The sequence below is a fragment of the Hermetia illucens genome, chromosome 3, assembly GCF_905115235.1.
Source record: "Hermetia illucens chromosome 3, iHerIll2.2.curated.20191125, whole genome shotgun sequence".
NCBI classification, from domain to species: Eukaryota; Metazoa; Arthropoda; class Insecta; order Diptera; family Stratiomyidae; genus Hermetia; species Hermetia illucens.
The window spans coordinates 162,565,798-162,589,625 of NC_051851.1; the positions used below are offsets into that span (position 1 = coordinate 162,565,798).

General features: G+C 43.4%; 1 protein-coding gene across 2 annotated transcripts; it reads left to right on the top strand.

Annotated features, from left to right (window-relative positions):
- The first annotated feature begins 4,970 nt into the window (after positions 1-4,970).
- Positions 4,971-15,617, top strand: LOC119653097 (A disintegrin and metalloproteinase with thrombospondin motifs adt-2-like). 2 transcript variants are annotated; one of them, XM_038057603.1, is made up of 8 exons: positions 4,971-5,305; positions 5,412-5,604; positions 5,673-5,845; positions 13,442-14,026; positions 14,083-14,214; positions 14,386-14,505; positions 14,561-14,927; positions 14,977-15,617. In XM_038057603.1, exons 1-8 carry the CDS (start codon positions 4,980-4,982, stop codon positions 15,535-15,537), a joined length of 2,457 nt encoding a protein of 818 aa, XP_037913531.1. In that variant the 5' UTR covers positions 4,971-4,979; the 3' UTR covers positions 15,538-15,617. The 2 variants fall into 2 exon arrangements, with proteins under 2 accessions (XP_037913531.1, XP_037913532.1); XM_038057604.1 differs by lacking the exon at positions 4,971-5,305 and having other exon boundaries at positions 5,469-5,608.
- Positions 15,618-23,828: the final 8,211 nt, after the last annotated feature.

The window sequence follows — 23,828 nt, forward strand, 5'->3', positions numbered from 1 at the left end:
GCACTCAAAACGGGTTCCCTTGTTTGGAATCTTAATGATCATCACCTTCTTCAACTCTCTGGGAAAGGTTTCGGATTCCCAAGATTTTCATACAAGTAGAAGTAGCAGATCTTCAAGAATTGCAAGTGCAGTGATAAACAACTCTGCGGGGGGACCATCATATCCAGCGACTTTACTCCGTTTGAGTGCATTGATGGCTGAAATGATTTCTCTTCTACTTATAGGATAAGTCGGAATGCGCCTACTACGGCGACTAGCCATTTCATCCTCAACCGTGGTGAAGTGTTTTTTCCACCTCTTCACTTGTTCGTCATTCTGGACCGTTAATATCCTTCACAGGACCATTGAAAGATTTGCGACCACATGCAAGTTCTTACGTGCTACGGTATACAATTCTGAAATCGTTGCAATCTGCGGTATCTTCTGCTTCCCTGACCAGCGCAATAGCAAATAACGCTGAATTTCTCGGGATTTCTTTCGGTATGGGAGTTCGAACGCGTCACGTCCGCCATCACTAGCAGCGGTAAATAGAGTTCTCAACCCCATCCGCATCCACGGCAGTCAGCCAGATCTTATGACGCCCCTTCGGGACGAGGCCGACGGCCTATATAGCACCTTAGAAAAGAGGAGTGTTTAATGGCAGCCCAATGCTCATTGATATTCTCAGGGGGGCTGCTCAGTATATCTGCAGTGCGATCAGCAAGACAGCTCTTCCAATGTCAAGCGACAGCTGGATCATCTAAGTGATCGATGTTGAACTTGGGGGTCGCAGCTTTCCAAGCCTGAAGCCTGCAGGAAGTGGTGGACGCAACACGCAAGCGAGCATAAGCAACCATTAGATGGTGACCCCTTTCGGGGCGATGTCAGCGCCCTTTTGTTACGCATATTCAGAAGACCACTCCTCCTGCTCGTGCGGCATCAGTCAGTTGAAACCCAACGGATCTTATGGTGGACCGCCACCAGTGACGAGGCGGTAGAAGTTGCAGAAATCCACGAACCTCCCACCATCATCTTTACGGTCGCCAAGACCGTGTTTGCCCATCACATGTCCGAGCAAGATGTTGTCAGAGCTTACCTTGGCATTCAGATCATTCATAACGATCACAATGCCACCTTAAGGAAGCTCCCCTGAACTGCGTTTAATTGCTTGTAGGAAGCATCCTTACCCACCATGTCGGAAGTCTCCGTTGGTGCGTAGCATTGTACAATGATGATGCTCCTTAAGCTGTCTGTCAGAAACCGCCTTCCAGGTCAAGAGGTCGCACCTTGCGGTACCCTTCAGAAGCAACCCAAAACCGGATTTCCGTCTGCCACCACTTGACTTTCCAGAGTACAAAAGCACATTGCCACGAGTGTGGCAAGAGGGAGGGGAGCACGGCCCAGAGTCCCACTCTTTTACTTAGCTTAGGCCCAGAATGTCCAGATTATTTCGCTGGAATTCCCACTCAAGTTGAGGAAAGCGTGATGATGACGATATCCGTGAAGGGGACCGATGATTTATCTTTTCGAAGATTAAATCAGAAATATCGCTCTACCAACGATTTCGTCATTTCATCATTTTAAGAGGTTTTTTTTTGTAAATTGGCTCTCTCCGTTATGTTACCCGCGAATTGCATTCAAATTTGGGGCAGTTTTTCATCGTCGGCTAGTATTATTAGGATGATTCCTTCATTTGAGGTGACTTATTCCGGCATCGCCGTCCCTCTGGCCGCAAGATGTTTCTATTGAGTCTCACCAATGGACTGAAGAATTTCAAAGCAGCTCTTTAGTTCTATCGCCCTGCGTACCTAAAACAACTGATAAAAGTAACATCTTAGAAATTGCGCTCAAATAGACCAGAATGCACATAAAAACCCGCTCACAAAACCACATATGTGCTAACCCGAAACCTCTACTTTGGGATAGTGTCCGACACTTGTAGGTCGATGCATCTGGAAACCTGTGCGGAGTTGCCAGATCTCCCATCAGGCGCGTCCTTTCGTGCAGATAAGGAAATGCTCCGCGGATGCGTAGGAATATGCACATGTACGCATTTGGAGGTGTGCGTGCATGGGCATGTTTATGCGCAGATCGGGTAGGAGGAAGAAAACCATCACTCCCGAGAACGCCTGTTCAAAACACACGGAAAGATGCCCCACAAACTGGTCATTCATTAGCCCATAGTGGGGTCACTTCACCTGGTTGGAACATGCCGCAGGACTTAGTGTTTGATCTATTTAGGAGAAGCTCGACAATCCTGTGAGGCGTCTACGCTAACGAGGCTAATAAATGCAGAAGTCCCCAGTGGGAAAACCAAGCAAAGGAGCAGTGTCAAAATACGGACAAATTATCGTTTGCCCTACTCGGAGGTAAAATAGTAGATGTCCACCAGCCCATCAAAAACATGGTCCGTACCATTCGTGTACTACAACAGTACCAAGGACAAAAAAAATGCCTCGAAGAAATCAAGCGTCACCCAGGTAACACAAGTGACGCCCCCTCAAAATCCCGTAAGCTTGAAAAGAGGAGTAGGGAGGGTGTGAACGATTCTTTCGGGCGCTCACCGGACGCGCAAAGGCAAAAAGGTCTCCCATCGGCAAAGGGGAAGGCAAACAAAGTTACCAAACTCATAGAAACTACGGCGCCGGCTCCAATCGACCCAAGGGAGGTAAAGACCCAAAAAGCAACGAAGGAAGCATGGACCAAGGTTGGCGGAAAGAAAAATGCGACGCATAAAAGAAGATTACGGTGCGAATTAATTATCATCTCCAAAAAAGGAATGTGAAATCTGATTCTGAGCGGATGGACCTTAGAGAAAACGTCATTCGAATAAGACGCTCCCAAAAAGGAGATTTGATTCTGGAGCTGAAGAAGACTCCGGGCAAAACGGTAGAAAATTTCCTCGGCAAGGTGGAGAAGTCCTTAGAAGATGAAGCACAAGTACGGGCCAGAAAGCAGGAGTTTGTTATACAATGTAAGGAGACCGATGAAATCACGACCAAGGAGGATATCGGCGACGTTTTAGAAAAGCAGTTCGGACCACTTGGGCTTGCTAGATTCCGCAATCAGGTTACTGAGGGGGATGCAAACGGCAACTGGCAAGTGAGACACGCTGCCTATACGAGAAAAAGAAAATGAATCCTCTTGAAAAGGATGCAGAATATCGAAAGACGGCAAGGCGAAAGTCACTGGAGAAATGGAGCAACGGTGAGATAACTCGCTGGACCCACACTTTGATTCCCCGTATTCAGGAGTGGATCCAGCATCGTCGTGGAAATGTTGAAGTCGAAGGGAAACTGGTGTATGGTGAATTTCACAATCAAAAGAATACAAGGGGAACTTGAAAAAGCGGACTGCGCAAGGAGGACGCGAAGAACGGAAGGATTGGTCGCTTAAAGTGCAATCCACCCCGCGAAATAATGCTTTGCGGTGGTTCCGCGGGGAAGGAAGAAGGAGAAAGTGCGGGTAGTTTTAGTGGGTAAGAGTCCCACGCGCTGCTCCAACCTGACGCGCAGTGTCTTTGTAAGATTTCCACCTCCGTCCATAAAAAAGGGCATCTGGGAGAACACTTAATACCAGATACAAAGTTGAAAGATTGGGAAGTAGGGAACATACTAAAATTCCTAACGGTTATAAGCTTGTTTAAGATATTATGATTAAAAAGAGGTACACTGTAATCAGTAAAAGGAGCACAATAGTTCTTTAAAGACGCGGTGCGACTTTCTCTTAACAGAATAATAATAATAAGGAATGAGTAAAACTAAATCACCGATTCAGAGGTCCTGAAAGCAAGTGAGTCACGAGCTTGATGGATAACACTGGTAACACCTAGTGCAAGTAAATGGGTATTGAAGATCCATAACCGTTCCCAACCATGAAAAAATTTAAAGGCTTTAGAGTTGGCAACATCGACGTCCTGGGAAAAGTACAAACACCCTGGAAGAGACACGATGAGAAGTTCATCCTCGTTTTTCTCGTCAAGTCCGTGTTTGAGAAATACTGTTGTATGGTTTGCAGAGAAAATTTAACCCGTCTCCTCCCGCATCCCTCCAGAAACGGCACAATCAAACAAAAAAAAACTCCGGGCCTGCAGGGAAACCCGCTTTTCTTCTCCCCTCCAAGAGGAGCTTGGAAATAGATCCTCATATGACTCTAGTCATTCTATTGGCGAAACAAGTCGAGTTTAGTCCCAGTCATGATCTCAAGAAGGCATTTCTCTACCTTGAGAAAATGAGGACCATCCCTCAATTAAAGAGAATGCTAAAGACAAAGACAAACTCCAACATCCATGACGAACCGAGATTTTAACTTGAAACAACTAAATCGAGAGGATGACACTCAACCAGCTCGGCGATCGCACCGTTACCGTTCTGATAAACGACAATAAGAGGTGATATTTAGGTGGTTTGAGTCAAATATTTAAATATTCAAAAATTGCACCTTCCTCAATTTCCGTTTTAATTCTAATCCCACCAGAAACCGGCAACCCCATCACCTAACCATTAATAAAGTCACAAAAGTAAAATTAAAGAGCCATCATCTTGGAGATATGTACACATAAAATATTGTAAATGATCATGACGATCGCATGATGAAATAATAATCACGGATAATCATCGCCACAAAAAAAGACCAAGAAGATTCGCTTGAACACCAGCAGAACCCATCGCCTCGCACGGCTCGCCGCAAGTACTTTACCTCTTTGCGCGCCCCAGCCAAAACCGTTAGAAATGGTAGAGATAAACTTCTACTACTTGTCCTCGTCGCCATGTCTTCTGCAACTTCTTGAACTTCTTCACGATGACTGGCATTGCCTGCTATTTGCTTTTTTTCTTTTCTTCTTCTACCTGCGCCACTCCATGAACACCTGCACGAATTGCTTGGGAGCGGGGGACGTGCCGTGCGAAATTACTTCACGTGTTCTGGTTGACGCCGTGCCGCTCTGAAGGTATAAAACCGAGCGATTTTTGCATGCGGAAGGCCAGTCGATATCGGGAATTATGGCGAATTGCGTTAACGGTTGCAGTGACATTGCCGGCGCGATTCAAGATGTCACTCGTAGAAAATCGCGGAAGTGGAATTGTTCGGTCTCCTTTGTGCTTTTATGGTTGAGTTTTGCGTGCAATGCCGTTAACGGTGAGAAATTCCGATTGCACGATTTCATGGATGAAAGTGAATTGAAATTTTATTTTGATGGTGCCATGTCCGAAAGCGGGGGGTTCCCCGAGTATGAGTTGGTGGATTTGCAAGTCCGGAATAAACGGATAGCGCGGGCGGGCGACACCGATGTGCGAAAGCGAGAGTTAAACTTTCATGCCTTTGATAAGTTGAGTGTTGTCCATGATGTGCTCATTTTTACCCATTTTTATATGAAAAATTAGTGGAAAATTAAACCAATTCATATCTTCTCCCCAAACCACATCTTATCACAGGTCCATACACTTGGATTTGCACCAAAACGACGTGTTAATCTCACCACAGATGCGTGTCGTCGCTAGAACAATTCGTGGCGACTATGAGGATGTGCTAAACGGAAACGACGGAAATCTTAACAAAAGTTGTTTATATTTGCATCGGGATCGTGATAGTGTCGGCGCCTTTAGCAATTGTCACGGTGAAGATTTTGTAGGTATTAATCAAGTGAATATGATTGCAATCAGGAGTTTATTGAAATGCTGTGTTTTTTGCCGAAGGTGGGAATTGTTTTAATGCCCAACGACACGTTTGAAGTGCAACCGTTAACGGATCGTTTGAAAACCGTCCTAAGTTGTGAAGGATATCAGCAAGATTTGGACGCTGTTCATTTTGTACGCAGAGTTCATCCACCAGATGTACCATTTGGGAATGATTCAAGATTACTGCAAAGGTGAGATCGCTGAAATCGGTTTTAAAAGTTTCGGGAATTTCAGTGCAATTACCTCGACAAGGGCGAGCGATTATATTATTTGAAATAACTAAAACTTGCTTTGTTCTATTAGCTAGTGTTATTTATTGATCTTGCAAATACCGATATTTAGGGAATCACTTGTTCCCTTTATTAGTGCTAACAAATTTGCTACTACCGCTACTTATGAAGAGAACAAGTGGTTCCCGAAATATCGGTATTTGCAAGGCCAATAAATAACACTACTTACTACGAATCAATCTAAAAACCGGATGGGTTATAATCATCCTGTGGGAGAATGCGTGTAGTTAAGCGATAGAATTAGATCCGTTCAAATTGAAATTTATTTATTTATTTACCGGAAACAATATCCAGAAAAGATACAGATATTATCTCGCAGGGAGGAGAAAGTTAATAACTTATCCTATGGTTAAAACTAGGAAGAAAGACTCAAGGGAGCTAAATTGAGATTTCTGCAATAATATGAATTATCAGGCGAAAGTAGAAGTCAAGCTCCGTGAAGGAAATCTCACATGTACGTGCTGTGTTTAGTGACTTTCCCATCGACTTCGAAGTTCAAACCAGTATGACAAGTAAATTCTGGGTAGAGCGAATTATGTGACTATATCATCGAAGACGCCTTTATCGCAATTTTCCCACGATCGATGCAACCCCAAGCCGATCGCAGATATTCTCATTTCGATTTTAATCGTGGCGTGCAACACCACTGATCCAATGCAACATCTTCGTTTCCATTATCGCGAGGCGCCGTTCATTGTCTTTTATATTCGGCCAACACTCAAAGCCATACAGAGGGCAAGGGCGAAAGACACTGCGATGAATTTCAGATAACTTCATAACGCAGTTCACCATTAGCTGATAGCATTGATCCATGGACGAAATATCAAAATATTTAATACTTCTTTTCGATGAAAAAAAAAAGTTACGGATAGGTGCCTCCTAATTCCTTACCATGTAAGGATAAAAATAAAAATGCCACTTGTGAAGCAAGCGTTCTCTATCTACAAAAAAAGAAATACGTAGTTTCGCTAGTTTCTAGGAGGAGAGACTTTCCACGAAGTAAGATATATAGCGCTCGTAGGCATACGGTATTTCGGAACCATTTGATTCCTACTTTATTGCAAAAATCCAACTAATTCCCCAATAAACTAACTAAGCCTACAACTGAAGAATCTTCCATTTTAATGAATGAAGTCGAGAGAAACGTTAAGAATGTTTGAATCAAAAGCTTTAGAAAAATCAGAATAAATGACATGCACCTCCTGTCGTGAATTAATACCCTATGATAAAAAAGTACCGAAAATTTATAAATAAAACAAAAACGGTCGGCTCTCCTGCAAAATAATATCCACCTGACGCAACACACGTGTGCCAGCGTTTTTGCATGGACGAATGGGTGTCCATGCACTGCCAGGCTGCCAAAGGGATGGCCTTCAACTCTCTCGTCACATTTTCTCAAATTTCGCACATCTTCGAAGCGCCACTCGAAAGATTGTTGAGTTTCTTTCATGTCAAACCCGTAGACCTACGTCTCATCATCAGTAAATATGCATATCATTATTCGCTTTAAAAATCATATCCGCAGCTACCGTCTTTTTTGTATGAAATTCAGGTTTGCTGGAAGGAAACGGAATGCAACATGTCTCATACGCAAATTTTCCACCACAATGTGCTGGTGCTCTGAGGCAGCAACCCGAATCCAAACCAAATGATCGAGGAGAATCTCCAGGAAGTGGCACAGCGCAACGCTGCACTCACTTTGGCGTGCTAGCCATGATGCACTAGGCGAATGCTCCAAGGTTTATATAGGCGATCAGACCCGAGACTGCACTGAGGCTTATCTGAAGTGGCTTCGGCCACGGAACTTTACCAGGAATATATTGGTACCATGGGAACCGGGATAGCCTTCTGAATTTACATGCCTCAGGAAAATTTCAGGTTCATTTATTTTCAGCTCGGCTATTAGGAGTTTCATGGGGTTTGTGGTTGCGTCCAAGCGGACAAAGAGACTTTCGGCCCTCAAACGTGGAGTTGCCTTTCAACTCGAGTGCCTTACTTCTTAGTTCGGTAGAAAATTAGGTAGGCTTTGCATCCACTAGCATAAATGCTGATCCGTGTACTCAGTATAGACTGGTACCGTTGTGCTTGTCACAGGGGGGCTCTGATTGGAGTCACAAAATCAATCCGTGTCTCACATAAAACCGCCAAGAACGTAATCACAATGTGCTGAGCGGCTCCGTTAAAATACCGTGTTTACTAACGATCTCCCCTACGATGACATGATGAGTTGTATGATTTTCGAGCACCATTTCTTTCACTTTTTTACGTTTTCGTCGGGATTTGACGTGGATGGGCGTCCGGAGTGAGGCAACTTTATTACCACTGTACTAACACTTGTAAAGTCTCGCATGTCTGATTTTACGATAAATCAGGTTCCCAAAAGGCCTTTTGCAGCATTTTCAATACATCAAAAATTTCTCTAATAACACAAATTTCAAACCGACACTTTGCTCAACAAAACTATCCATAAAATGCTACAAAAGGTAAAAAGTTGAATGATCTAGACAAACACCAGGCAGGTGCTTATGATGCATTCATCCTCATCACTCCAGACACCCCGGTTTAGCGCCGAGGTCCACCAATTCGATATCCCTAAAAGATGTCTGGCGTCTTGACTCACGCCATCACTCCATCTCAGGCAGGGTCTGCTTCGTTTTCTTTTTCTACCATAGATATTGCCCTTATAGACTTTCCGGGCTGGATAATCCTCATCCGTGAATCATGCAATTATAGGCAGCCATTTTTTGGGAAAATGTGTGGTGTGAAGTTGCTGGTATCGTTCTCTGCGTTGCTGTAGGTTTACGGTATATCTCGAACTTAAGCTTCCCGCTAGAGTTGACGATATTTAGATCTAGGAATGGTAGAGCTCCATCCTTTTCTACCTCTAGTGTAAACTCGATTTTATGATGAATTTTGTTTATAGAGGATATCGTCTCGATATCGTCTCTTCTAACAATCGCAAACACGTCGTCTACATACCTAAACCATACTTTAGGCATTATTCCCCTCGATTCAATTTCTTCTTCGATTGATGACATGAATCTGAGTGAGTGAGTAACGACGAGAGGGGGTTCCCCACCGTTACTCCCGAAATAGTTTTGTAGAATCTATCCCGAAACGTAAAATAGTTTTCGTTCATGCAGAGCCTGGCAAGGTTGGCATAGATACGAACTTTTCTTCTCCATTCCGGGCCAGATCCAAACTGGTTCAGTCATCTCTCGAGTTCGAAAATTGACTCTTTCACTGGCGTGTTGGGAAACAATGCCTTCACATCGAACAACACCATCACCTCGTCATCACCCATCCTCTCAATGCATTGCAGCTTCTTTATTAATTCGTGGGAGTTAGCAACTAAGTACTTACTATTCGTCGTCCCAAGGATCTAGCACTGATTAATCAACCACTTGGCGATGTTGTACGTCGGTGAGTTCGAGTCCGCAATGATTTCTCGCATCTCATCCCCTTCCTTGTGGATTTCGGTTGACATCTGATTATTGGAAGCGCAGGATTAGGCATTCGGAGTCGCCCAATATTCGGGAATACCACACCAGCTTGTTCAACCGGATTTTATACACAAACAGACGGTCGTGGTATCGCTCATAAATTTCGTCGTTTTGTAGACTACGGAGTCGTCCATCCTCATGTAGGGGGCCAAAAATTCTTCAGATTCTTCTCTCGAACGCGGCCAAGAGTTTACAATTTTCTTTGGTAACAACCTAGATTTGCGAGGAATATTAAGGACTGGCCAGATCATAGTTTTGTACAGTAAGAGTTTTGACCCTATGGTGCGACGCTTCGAACGAAACGCGTTTTGTAAGCTGAAATGGTCTCTGTTGGCAACCAACAACCGTGTGCGGATTTCATGGTCATAGCTGTTATCGGTTGCGATTTTCGACCCTAGATAGGAAGAATTTCCAACGGTCTCAAAGTTGTAGTCTCCTATCTTTATTCTTTTTGTTTGACCAGTGCGACTTAATGATGTTTGTTCTTTGGTTTTTGGCGCTGACGTTATCACCATGTACTTCGTCTTGCCTTCAATAATGTGCAGCCCAAGATCACGCGCCGCCTGTTCGATCAGCATGAAGGTAGACTGTACATCTTGGGTTGTCCTTTTGTTGTCCCCCTTTTTCCAGGGCTAGGTTCAAGAGGACGCATGATAGGACATCCCCTTGTCTTAGACCGTTGTTGATGTTGAATGGTCTCGAAAGTGATCCTGCTGTTTTTATCTAGTCGCGCACATCGATCGGCGTCAGCCTAGTCAGTCTTATCAGTTTCTTTGGGATACCGAATGATCTCATAGCCGTGTACTATTTTACCCTGACTATGCTATCATAGGTGGCCTTAAAGTCAATGAAAAGATGGTGCAACTAATGGCCATATTCCAACAGTTTCTCCATCACTGCCGCAGAGAGTAAATCTGATCTATTACTAATTTGCCTGGAATGAAGCCTCTTTAATATGGCCGATGATTTTCTGGGCGTATGGGGCTATCCGGGGCCGGGGTTATAGTATTCACCAACGCGATACCTCCATAATTGCTGCATTGCGCGGCATCCTCCTTTTTATGTAAGGGACAGATAATCCCTTGTTGCCAGTCGTCAGGCATTGATTCGCTGTCCCACACCTTGAGCACAAGTTGATGAACTGCTTGGCGTAATTGGTCGCCTCCATATTTAACCAGGTCGACTGTAATCCCATTGGCACCTGGCGACTTATGATTTTAAAGCCGGTGGATTGCACGTACTGTTTCTTCCATGCCTGGAGGTGCCAGCATTTGTCCATCGTCTTCAATTGGCGGAACCACCAATTGGCGGATGTTTTTGTTGTGGAGCAGTTCAGTAAAGCACTCATCTCTTCGTTGTTCTTTCTGTGAAGTCACTTCTATACTCAACGAAGTTCGTGATAGGTCTTAGCTAACATTCATCGTCGAACCAGCCGTTCCAACTTTCCTTGCGGCTGGATCCAAATATGCTTATGTCAGATCGTTTGTTGATGCTTCATCTTCAAGACACCGGTTTGCTACGGTTATTGCAGCATCCATTTCGCCCTTATAGGTGTTACGGAGGGCTTTCTTGTGAATGGTTTCAGTATTCACTCTCACCTGATGGTCAGAGGCTGGTGGTGTTGTAATTCGAGCCCGGAGCAACGAGACAGCGGTCCGAGCCTATATTAGTCCCCCCCATATGTTCTGACATTCATCATGGGTGGTGAATTTGTTTGAGTGTGGTACCGTCTGGAGAAGCGCTTTCCGCGTAAACCAGGTGCTTCCGACAACCATGTCGTGCAACACTGCTAGTTGGTTAGTCCGCAGCGCTGTTACATCAACCCTATATTGAGGCAGGGTATCGGACACCTGCTTGGCAGCTCCTTTTTTGTACAGGGAGCGCACGTTCCATGAGAAAATGCGCAAATTGTTAGTCTGTTTTCGTTGCTGGGTTCGTCAATCCAGTCCGAGGGTCCTTTCGTGGCTTCGTAGCATCGGTGTTCCGTATAGGGTTATCAATCTGGAGGACCAGTTGGTGCAATTTGTCTCGTTTTTAGGCGCAGGAGACTCGCCTTTGTTCTTCTCCCTCAGCAGCTTTTCATTAAGAAAGAACTCCCAGCGATCACCACGTGGAGGTGGAGATGAGGTTTGGTAGTAGCGTTGTGAGTGTTAGTTCAGCATTCGTTTCCAGGATTTTACACTTCATCGTGTGTACCAATCCACCTTTCGCCCTGGGACCTACACTACCTGGTAAAAATAGAAATAATAGCGAACTCAGTATAGAGCCATGAGGACTCCCTAAGAAGGAGAGAATAATCGGGATGTGCGAACATGATAATAATTTATGGGGAAAGTTGAGAAAAGCGAATTTTGCTTGCCTTCGTTCGCCTATTGCAAATCTCTCGATAGCCCAATCAATAACATATGGTGAAGAGCGACAGGATAAATGGAAGGGGGGGGACATCTGGTGAAGTTCCATCTCTTGTCGATAAAATGGCTAGTGACCTTCACATGTGCGTATGGACTACTCCTCCCGATAGAAGTGAAGGCATCTCCGTTTCTGTAGAGGTGCTACTTTTAGTCATTGATATTCTGGGGATCCAAGAGTGCCATAATTTGAGGGATATTTTCGTGATTCATGCTGTCGCAAAAAAAAAATCCTAGACCTTATCAAGCAACAAGGATGAGTGGGCAGAAAGAGGCTCTGGATTCTCCTCCTCACTGACCACATCGAAACGCTCCCTTACCTCGCCATCTGCTCTTTATATATTTCGAGAAAGCTTCCGACAACGTGAGTAGGGAATATGCCAGTAATACTTTAATCAGGAGGGGGGGGAGGACATATGGTGGTGTTCCACAGCGAGGCATACTTTTTCGAGGGATTTGAAATTTAATGTGGATTTCGGCAAGATATCGTTTTGGCGGTGATAGATAATTATAAGTGTTGCCTTACCCGGAAGGCATGGGGGTTCAATGGATCATAGCATCTTTTTTTAAACGGCTCGACTACGCTGATAGCATCTCTTTGTTTTCTCATGGTCTTGTACTTTAGCCAAATGACTCTGGTTTCAAAAAAGAAGGTAAGCAAAGTTGGACTGAAGATAAACACCAACGAAACTACGGTTCTAAGTCGGATCTATAAGATCTACAGGATCTACAAGATTCACCATCACAGCATTGCGTGAAAATATGGCTTAATGGAAAACTGTAATCCCTCTTACAAGTATACTCCGCAGAAAATCTTGATAAATGATCGAGTCAAATTACTGTAGGCCAAATAATTACCACCGACCACTGTGCAGATCCACTGTAGGCCGATGCAGTTCTGCTTCTTAAAGAATAACGATTGCAAAACATTGTAGATGTAGCCGTTCGCTCGGACCGGAACACTGTTAAAAAATTGCAAGAATAAACCAGGGACTAAGGCCCCCGTTTCCGATGATATGAAGCAGACATGGAACCTATAGGGGGACCAAATAGTTGTGATTTCAGCGATGGACTACTCCCGAAAAACTTACAGAAAGCTTTGAAAACGCTCAATCTAATGGGGGACTATACATTGGGCTGCAAAAAGCTGTTGTTATTGCCATTGTGCTATAGTCCTAAGAGTCGTCCCCAGTAACAGTCCAGCCCTAGCCTGCCACGCTTTTAATTCGAGGTTCACTTCAAACTTGGCATGAACATTTTTCGATCAGTAATGGCATGAATAATCTTCTCCCGAATTGACCGTCTAACATCTACTATATATATGCTTCGACATTTCGTCGGTACCCACACAAACCACAATATCACTAGCAGGACCAGAGCTAATCGATATGCAGATTCTTTCCTCCATTGCCAGCACACAGAGATTTCGCAATGCGGTCCTGTGTTTTCAGGTTTTCATAGGCAAACTTGATAGTGCGTCCAACAAGATCTTATTCATCGTCGAATCTAGTCGTGGTTGTTCTCCTTCTCCTTTTAAGATGAGAATTAAATTTCTGAAATATTAACCCTATTTTATCTTTTTTCAGCGCCAAATTACTACAAGAAGATATCTCTAAACGAATGAGTCGCGGATATATCCCTCCATTTGGAAGAGTTATCATAGAAGTTGGCGTATTTTTCGATGAAGCTGCCTACAAAATTTTCTCGCCCTTTTTCGACAACGATGATCAAAAACTAGTTGAAATGATCCTAGCCTACATGAATGCCGTTCAAGCCATCTATCACCATTCGTCCTTGGGGATCCCAATCGACATATCCATAGTTCATATTGAACTCATGCATAAACAACCGAGCACATTACCTCATCACAATGGTGAGCGGGAGGCCCTGCTTGATTCCTTCTGCGCTTACCAAAAACGACTGAACCCACCTGGCGATGATGAACCCAACCATTGGGACATGGGCCTATACATCTCTGGGCTGGATTTCTACTCCTATGAAAACGGATTCAACTCCGGAGCAACAATGGGGTTAGCTACAGTTCGTGGAGTATGCACTCCGGCATATTCATGTGTGATTGCAGAGTTCGGAACTACCAATGCATTCCGGCGACCATACCCATCTGCAGGATTCACATCAGTTTATATTTTGGCGCACGAGATGGGTCATAAGTTGGATAGATGAGGTTTGAATTTGAATCTGATTTATTTACATTAGTTTCGCTTAGTCTAGGTATGGCGCATGATTCGACTGGCAACTATTGTGCGAAAGAAGGATATATTATGTCTCCGTCACGTGGAACTCAGGGAGAGACGAGTTGGTCAAGCTGTAGTGCGCAGGTTGCAAGGGATTTACCTAAGTAAGTCATCAATCTAATAAATACTTGGATTTTCTCTTGCCTGTAGATACGAAAAGTTTCTGGAAATTGGGACTCAGTGAAACCACTGAAGGAAATAAAATTAAGGCAGATATTTGGCATTATCTCGATTTATCTAATTTTTCTGGCATTCAAAATTTCAATATTTTCCAGTTGGGCAACTTGCCTACGCGATCCTCCCGAATATGTTCCTGTCGAATATAATGCTTGGAAATACCAAGGATACCCCGGACAATCATGGCCTGCTAAACGTCAGTGTGAATTGCTTTTACTGTAATAACTCCAGCAATAGCATCCAACTTCTTCCTAAACTTACCAATATTTCCAGCGACAAAGATGCAGTTGATTCCCCGACAAACGGTCCATATAGTATATGCCAAAATCTCCAGTGTAGATCTCCACACCGGAGTGGATATTTTTTCGCAGGTCCTGCCCTGGAAGGAACTACTTGTGGAAGAAGCATGTGGTGCGAAGGAGGTTACTGTACACCGAAAAAAGATATTGCAAAGCCTGCGGAAACTGTTGTTCCTGGTGGTTGGAGTCCTTGGAAGACAAGCAAATGTGCTTCGGCATGTATTCAAAAGTCAAAGGGATTCCAAACACGTCGAAGAGTTTGTGATAACCCTAAGCCAGTGAATACAAATGAGGGGTGTGATGGTTCTTCATATGATGTGGAGCTTTGTGATGATTCTAGGGTAAGTAGTCCTTGGAGATATATCTTGTATTACAATATTGTATTCACAGATCTGCCGAAATATAAAACGATTTTCACCTATAACTTACGCGTCAGACCGGTGCAGGGCCTTCAGCCGCAGGTTACATACTTTAGATCCTCGAGGATATGGCTTACAAGCGCCTCACGAAAACAATCGTCTGTGGATGGCTTGCGCTATTTTCTGTCGTCGAGCAAACTCCTTATCGTACTACACTCCTCGTTTGGAGCTCAACGATCTCGGCCTTGATGCTTACTTTCCAGATGGAACTTGGTGTCATTCCGACTCCTCATCAAACTACTACTGCCAACAACACCACTGCCTCCCCGAAGGATTTCAATTTGGGAAATTTAACGTCTGGGCATTTAGTGAAGACGTCCCGATTTCTAATAATGCCAATCCGAACCCAATGAAGCCAATGAATGCGAAGATTAGAGATTATCTTTCTTTGGATAAGTTCGGGAAACCTTTGAGGACCGTCCTGAAGCCTGAGGATATCGATGAGATTATGAGGAATGAAGTTTGGACAGACGATTTAGATTATAGAGATATGCCATCGAGGTATCAGGATGAACAGTATTTGGTTGATTAGTTAAGTTTAGATAATTTTTTACATATTTATTTCATTTGGTGCTAAATATTTTTAAAACAGAATAAAGAATGTCTTATTATGTCGGGTAAGATCGGGTCTCGCTGACATTAACAAAATTTTGCCGGGAAAGTTGGGAACCGGAAACAACTGGAACGATCAAGCAAAACTAGGGAGTTTAGGGTCTCCTTTGAGCTACTTATACAATCCGGAAAACCAGGTTACAGGATTATTTTGGAAAGAATATTTTGAAACCTTGTTTTCCCTCCCCTCTTTTGGCGGATTTAGGTGCAAGGTTTCGGAAATCCAGTGATAGCGGTGTTTAGTAGTGAGCATGCGGGTTCTCGGCCATCGATGTGCAAAGACTATAGTACCACATAAAGAAAGGAAATTCAAGTATACATTATGCATTTTAAGAGGAATTCCATGCCCAGTGTCGCTACTGATTAGAGTTGTAAGGCATTCGCACTCGTTGAATTGACAGTGATGCATTCAGGAGAGACCGAATTGCATAAGTTCACCCAAAAATCTAGATCTTGATAAGAAGGTGCATTACTTCAAGGCATTATAGGAGCAACATACTCGAGTGGCAACTGGACGACCCACATGCAACTGACACCTCCCATGATAGAAAAACAACAGTCTCTAGCATTTCCGTAAACTGGCTGATAAAACTCCAAGGGCAAAAATGGATAATATATTAACGGTAGCTCCAGTGTCGTCAGAAACAGAAGAATCCATCCAGTTAGCAGAAAAAGAGAAAAGGAGAAAAAATTAAGATTCGTTCAGAATTAATATTTCTAAACGAGTGGATGTGCTTTTTGCCGATATTTTTCCAAAAATAAAGACCGATCCATAGTTAAAAGATTTCGTGGTATCGTGCAAAGTGCTACGGAAGGTCTATGAAGACACGAAGACCACACGAAGGAGCCAATATCTAGAAAGGGATGATATTTTGCAGTAGAGATCACAGCAGATCGAAACAACGTAGGAAGTACAGAGAAGACAGACATCTTATCACAGAACAGCAAGAGGAGTTAGGATGTATGCTGTAAATGGAATGAAGGTATAGATGATCGGCAGGTTGTCGGAGACTCCAGAAAAGGTAGCAAGTACAGATTGTAAGTACTGGGGAAGGGAGCAATCAAGTACCACCTGGCATAACTTGGTACTTATTAGGAAGTATTTGCATCACCTTTGGTTGAATGTCAATGTACAAGTTGCCGGATCCGGACCCATCGTTCAGTCTGTAAAAATGATTCGCTTTATGTCCATAGTCATGTCTGTCTGGTAAATGTGCTATACAAGTTAAAACAGGCTGATGTTGTGTAGTTTAGTGCATTAAGTGCGTGCTCGGGTTCGATATATGAAGAGCAGCAAACCGCTCTCGAAAAAATGCTTCAACTCGTGAATTCTCCTGGGACATATGTTCTCGGAAGGGGCAACCCGATGCCCATGGTACCAGACAACCTCTGGTGAGGCTTCATGGCTAGAGCTACTTCAAATGAGTTGCTTGCAGATTTGGATCTGGTCACCTCCTAGATCTCAGAGTATTCGCTACCATATCTGCGACCAGAAAATTGATGTGAATACAGCGTTTGCCAGCGCGTACTATTTGGAGGTTCTCTCCTTACCATTTGGTATTAAGCCAGATGCCACAGTTGCTGTCCCCACACTAGATGAAAATCTCGTTTGCTACAAAGGGAATCATAAGGATTAAAGTTCAAAATTCACATTTGCTTAATCTTATCCAAGGAAAATCCAAAAATTGTCTAACCATAATTTATATATACTGACCACTACGGGCGAACTCAGATACCCAGCGAAATCCCAAGAAGTTCAGCATAGTGTACGCCGTGACAAGAGAGAATTTGCTATTGCGCTGGTCAAGGAAGTGGAAAATGTCGCAAATCGCAATGATTTGAGAACTCATCACGAAAAAGCTTATATGGCCCTCAAGATCAAAAAACGGGAACCGATTTGAGTGTGACAGTTGACGGGGTATCTGCGTGCTGCCGTCGAAAATAAAATAGCTAAAACTGGTTTTCGCTCCGGATCCTCCTGCATTGACCTACGGACCACTTTCGAACAGTGCGCAGAATTTCGATTTTCGCTGCACCTGTTCTTTATCGATTTCATTGCAGGCAGGGCATTCCGTAAAAACTAATAGCTAGGCCAAAACCGTTAGCCACCTTTTTTGCCTTTTTTTGTAAACTTAGGTTCAACTCAAAAAAAGAGGAGTCCGGGAACTACAAAAGAGGGAGTAAGTTGCTCCCCAAGTGGTTCGGTCCGTCACTAAGTGGGCGCGGACTTAGGACTCCCAGCATCCTCAACAAAAATATTATATAATAGCTATTATCATAAGGTAAAATCTCGGGGGATTTTGAGGGACAAAGTGGGGCCCACCAGGGTTGCTTTTCAATTCATAGACGATGACATCTTTCCTCAAACACCTCGACCACGCTGATCACATTTGTCTGCTGACTCACCGAGTCATTGTCCTTGGTCAAATGGCTATGGATTTGGAAAGAGAAGCAAGTAGAGTTGGACTGAAGATAAACACCAAAAAACCAAGGTTCTCAGCCTGACGGGTCATCGCACTCTTCCTATCTGCATTAATGGTTTGTGCTGACGGTTGCACCGAACTAGTTGTTGCCCGACGCATTAACAACGCTAGATCCGCTTTTGCTGCTTTGCCTAAAATCTAGAAAAGCAGCTTATACGAAGGCAGCGGCAGTGGATACGTTACTCATTACGGAGGGATGACAATTGCATTGTTGGCTATGCCATGCCCTCTCCCAAGATGGCTGGCGAATGGAACTTCCCAAGGGCACCTTGCGGATAACAGTGGAAGAGGAGTGTGTACGCCTCGGGAGGATTTGGGCGGTGCTGAAGGTAATGCGAACAATGGCGTGTAGATGTGGTTGATGCGTTATACGCCACCAAGGGGTGAAGGGCAACCATATATATATCTGTAATCTCCTCCTGCAACATAACACTTCCTGTCAGAAGTCAGAATGATGGAAAATAATGGTTGCCCAATTTTAGCGGCAGACGCTGCGGGGCGGAAAATGTTGCTCGTTGTACTGTTTTTAAGGTACAAAATCAATAATGTCACAATGTTTTCGGCTGAAATTTTAGTTTTCTGAAAGAGAGCATGGGAACGCCAGGTTAAGAAATTACCATTACTGACAAACTACACGCCTGCAGTGCCCTTATTTCCTTTAGTCCAGTAAAATATCTTGCGAGTACGATTCACAACGCTGAAGGCAATCTCTCTTAGAGTTTATGTTCTATGGTATTCTGGACACAGTGGTAGTGTTATGAGTGAAGGCGGCAGCTTATTAAGCCAGGGGTAATTTTTCAGCCCACCTCCATTCAACTCGGATGTTTGGAGTGGGATTTCGCTGAGCAAATCACCGAAAATTGGACTCGCGCTGATCAGCGAAGGAAAAGGGACCTTGAGCTGCCGTCTGCATACTGACAATTGTGCATGCTTGACACGACCAGGAAAGAGCTCGAAAAGTTCATCAGCAGTAGACTCGCTAGAGCAATCCGCGTTGCCGGAAACTTATCCCCAACGCAGTTCGGGATCCGATCAGGGAGATCCACGATGGATGCTGTTATAGAGGTCATGAATGCGGTTCATCCAGCCGACACACAGCCGCCGATCTCGGCGGATAGCGCTTCTCATAACACTTGATGTCAGAAATGCCTTCAATTCCGTAAGATGGACAGATATGCTAGGCACATTAGAAAACTCATTTCACGTGCTAAGCTATCTCTTTCGGATATTAAGACGCTGTATGAGACGCGTAGTTTCTTGTCTTGCGCTGGAGAAAAATGAAGTAGTCATGCTGATCTGAAAGAAAATCTCTACCCTGCATCCCCTGGCAAAATGAGCCAAGATTCAGATGAACTGCGCGGCTCATCCACAATTTAGATCCGTAACTGAACCGAATGCATGGTGAAATTGATTACTTCCTTACCCAACTTCTAAGTCGACTTGGAGGTTTTCAGTCAATATTGGGAGATTTCAGGGAAGATTAGGAAGGCGCGGTCTCCTGATTGTGTGTTTTGCAATGTAGTGGCAGACAACGGCCAACACACCTTTTTCGCTTGTAAAAGGTAGGACGGCTTTCGTCAGCAGCTTTATGCAGAAACAGGAGAGCTCTTTCCAGACAACATTGTCAGAGAGATGTTGAAGAGCGCTGGCAGATACAGTCGGGTTAAACATTATGTTCCGCCTCTTCTTATTGCGAGGAAGATTGAGCTCAACCGGCAGAGTGACCTCAACTAGCAGCTACCTTCCTCCCCTCCGTTCTCGTTTGTGGAAGAAATTCTCACAAAACTCCCAAAGCCTCTAGGGCTAACCCAAAGTAATGTATTTAGTTGGTAGTCTGACGATGTAATTTTGCGAGAGTCCAACACTCTGTGCCTAAACGCATTCAACTATCCTACTCCCCAAATAGAAGTCCTGAACTGTGACATTATCCCCGACTGCTCGCATTCGATGCTAAGACATCTAAAACCTTATATTATGCCATCGACGAACTGGGATGTTTTTCCCACAAATGGTCTGTAATAGCTAACTGTGGCTGTAGTTACTACGCTATTTTGCAATATTTGATGTTGATTGTTACCAACCTCACACCTATTTCTTCATTCTGGTCAAGATTCTTCTAATCATTGAGCATCTTCAGTTTATCTGCTTCTCCATCACATTCATATTATAAGGAAACTGTACCATCTATTGGTATGCAATTTAAGGAAACAGGTCTCCAGTGAGTGGCATCAGTTCGGGGTGAGTTTAAGGGTGCTCTTTATACTTTCAAAGAGAGCAGGACTTTTTTTTCAACAATTGTAATCGCAAGCGCAATGAAACTTCGCGTAGTTATAGAATCTATATCTGCATGGACGATACAATCCTGTCCTTGGATCTAAAAATTTGCTCGCTGGCAATGTTCTTCATAATCTGCTGACGATTTAGGTCCAGTTCCGGGTATAAGCCCAGGTCTGCCAGCCATCGATAGATATTCGGAGCATTGCAACTGACCATTATCTTTTTTTACAAAGGCAATTAATGTGAATCCATTCTAAACTTTCTGTTAAAGGAACATTCTTCCGCGACCATTTCTGAACCGCAAGGGGTACTTCCAAAGTACTTATTAATGGCTCAGTCAACATTGAGTCACTCAATATTTTTACGTACACAAATACCCGCCAAATTTTCCATTCTTCATCCAACACTACCAATTCCACATGGTAAAATGTCCCAGGATGAAAAGCTAATAAATTACGAGTGTTTATTTGTTTATTTGTCAAATAGAGAAACCAACATTCGCCCTCTCCTCCCACTGCTTCCTTCCCATTAAACATCCATTTCCGGGTCTCACAATCAATTGAGTTCAACATCTATAATCAAATTGAAATCTACTACCCTTTAATTGCCGCCTATATTTTTAGTAATTGTTTCCATATTGTTTATCCTGGGAACAATTTTTGCAGCTTGTCAAACCAAAGAGCTCTTCCAATTTTTTTAAACGCTGCACGCTATCCGGTTGAAGTAATTTGTCATTAAGTACTGGGAAATAGTGAAAGGAAAAAAGGATAACGGAAAAAGTGAAGCTCGTGAAGCTCATGAAGTTCAAGTTCAGTGGCGATAACCAATTTCCATTTCCCAACCCCCCCAAGGAACTGTGAGTATCTCTACGTAACTTTCTCTTGACTGTACGCAACGAAGGAGGTGTTTGTTTGTGTAAGGACTATGCTATTACCATTCCCCGTTCACAATCGAGTAAATGTGGCATTTCGAATTAATTCAATCGCCCATGTCCTCCAAGGATTGCGCTTTTTTGATTATCACATTGAGAGCCTAATGGAAACGTCCAGGATGGGGAAGAGTTGCACGAGGAACTTGAGGGTTCAATTAAAAAGCAATTTGATAAGTACCTGTGACACGAGTCCTTCATTTATATCTTGGCTAGTTACCGGTGGTGAAAGGCAGCCTCGCAAGGAGGATGGGATTTTGTCTATTATCAATTTTTATGACAAATTTTTGGATAAATGTATTTTTATTTTTGGAGCATGACAGCGAATTTGATGGACTTTTTGTAGTTTGACAGTCCTAAATTATCAGCACCGCAATTTGGTTGGGGGTTTATTTACATTAATCACGAAGGTATTATTTGAATTCCTCTGGCACATGTAACGGAAAGTTTCGACAGACCGTTGGCAACAGAGTATTGAATTAGACAGCCTATTGGAATGTATAGATTGCCACTACCACTACCGGTTCATTTGAAGTGCTTGAATATTCCTCCTACATTATCAGAGGATACCAGCGAAGGGTGAATTTCCTCGTTTGGTTTTATCAGATGAAGTGTGAACGGTTTCAACAAGCTAACAACTTCCACGTGCCGCATACAAGGTGGTAAATAGAGATATTGCTTTCAATTTAGTAGGAGGACCCAGCAAAATCGTTCACTTCATTTCGGCTGGAATAATGTGGTAAGGAGTCTTGAAGTAAATGGTGATACCATTCGAGAGGGTACAGTAACTACGTTCAAACAGAATTGAATTATTAAGTTGGACTCTATCTGTTTGCATGACCTTATTCTTCCGAGGACTTCGAACACTGGGTTGGGTTTTGAATATTTGGAAAAAAAGGACTTACCCTAGAAGTTGGCTGTTGTTCGATATGAACATTCATATGTATGTAAATAACAATGAATAGATTATATTTCAGCACTAATTACCCGTTGTTATCAGTGAGGTGAGAAAACAAGCACAAGTAAGTTACTGCCCCTGAAATCCAGGGGGAATAACCTTCAACTTCATATTCATATCGAACGACTCTCTACTAGATTATGAAGTATACAAGTCCTTAAAATTATTGGAATTATTATATTTATTGCGAACGGTAATCAAAGCTACCCCTAACGTAAATGCACCAACTGAAACCTATGTAGGTATAGAGAGATTTCTCAGTTGTTAATAACACCCTGCATAATTTTGTGTATACATAGAGTGGAGGAAAACTCAGCCTCTGAACGATTAAACAGTAGTGGTCCAAAGTACTCGACGCCCCCTTTTAATAGAATATCCCAGACTTGTTTATATATGCCAGAATTTCCGTCAGTGGATGTAGTGCTACCCGCTACAAATGGAATACATCCACATAGAAAATGCTGATTGTATTCAACTTCCTTGTTAGAGGATGGACAGGTATCATCTTCTAAAACCTCGACTGAACCGCGCCAAGAAGAGTCTCCGGATCATTTCAGACGAAGTTACCACCTCAGGAAGCTAGGAATATCTACGGACACTTTTTGCAAATCCTATAAGGGGAATGACGAAACCTCTCTCTTCTGTGGCAGTGTCTGGCACTTGGACAATGTAGGTTGAGACATAACATAGGTGCTGTCAGTTATACATACATAGTTAATAGCCGGTATGGGAGTACAATAGCTCTGCTAGGACACAACGCAATTCCCTTGAAAATACTATTAGCCAATGTTACTGACATTCCAATTGCTCGTTCTGGTTTCGGTGTAGGAGAAATTGAACCCCCTTTTACTCAAGCTTCCAAAATTCCAATTCCCTCTATAGCACCGCGGAAGAGAAATTTCAATAAAAAAGGGAATAATTAGGGCCCCGGAATTTTCACCTTTTCAGCTTCCATCTTCCCGTCAAAGTTCGTATCCAGAGAAGTAATGTTTTGACTGACAAAGAAACCGGTAGACCCCGACCTAAAAGATCGGAAGTGTTAACAAGGTTCGACGGACCCATCTTTGGGCTGAAAAAAAATCTAGCTTCCGGCTTTCTCACCCAAGCTAAGAACTCACTTGGGGGAATTGCTAAAGTACTGACGCAAATACATGAAGTCTATATATAGTGTAAAGACCTCGACGAAGAGGCAAGTTGGAGGAAAGGCTATGGCCACCACGAATGGTCACATTGTTACTGTTAACGATCAAAAAAGTTCTAATTGCATATCACATTGTCTGAGTTTGAAGACATGTTAGGCAACTTTGTTCTCGACACGAGAAAATCAAGTTCAAAAGTAATTGCCGCTGATTTCAATAAACGAGAAATGGGAAAATAAAAACGTAGAGGGCGAACGAAGGTGGCGTAAACGCATTTGCAAGGGGGATGGTATGCCCTGGCCCGTTAGCAAAGACTACACCTCAAGCAATCACCAGGCAATTATCCTCGAACTATGAAAAGAACCGCACCACAGGGAAGTGTATACCCAAAGCCAAAAAGAACATCACGCTTCTCTACAAAAGCAC

Excerpts from the sequence above, each read along its gene's own strand:
- LOC119653097 (XM_038057603.1), top strand. The coding sequence starts at position 4,980 with ATGGCGAATTGCGTTAACGGTTGCAGTGACATTGCCGGCGCGATTCAA. Across the intron at positions 5,306-5,411 it reads AACTTTCATGCCTTTGATAA|GTCCATACACTTGGATTTGC; the intron begins GTTGAGTGTTGT and ends ATCTTATCACAG. Across the intron at positions 5,605-5,672 it reads ATTGTCACGGTGAAGATTTT|GTGGGAATTGTTTTAATGCC; the intron begins GTAGGTATTAAT and ends TTTTTGCCGAAG.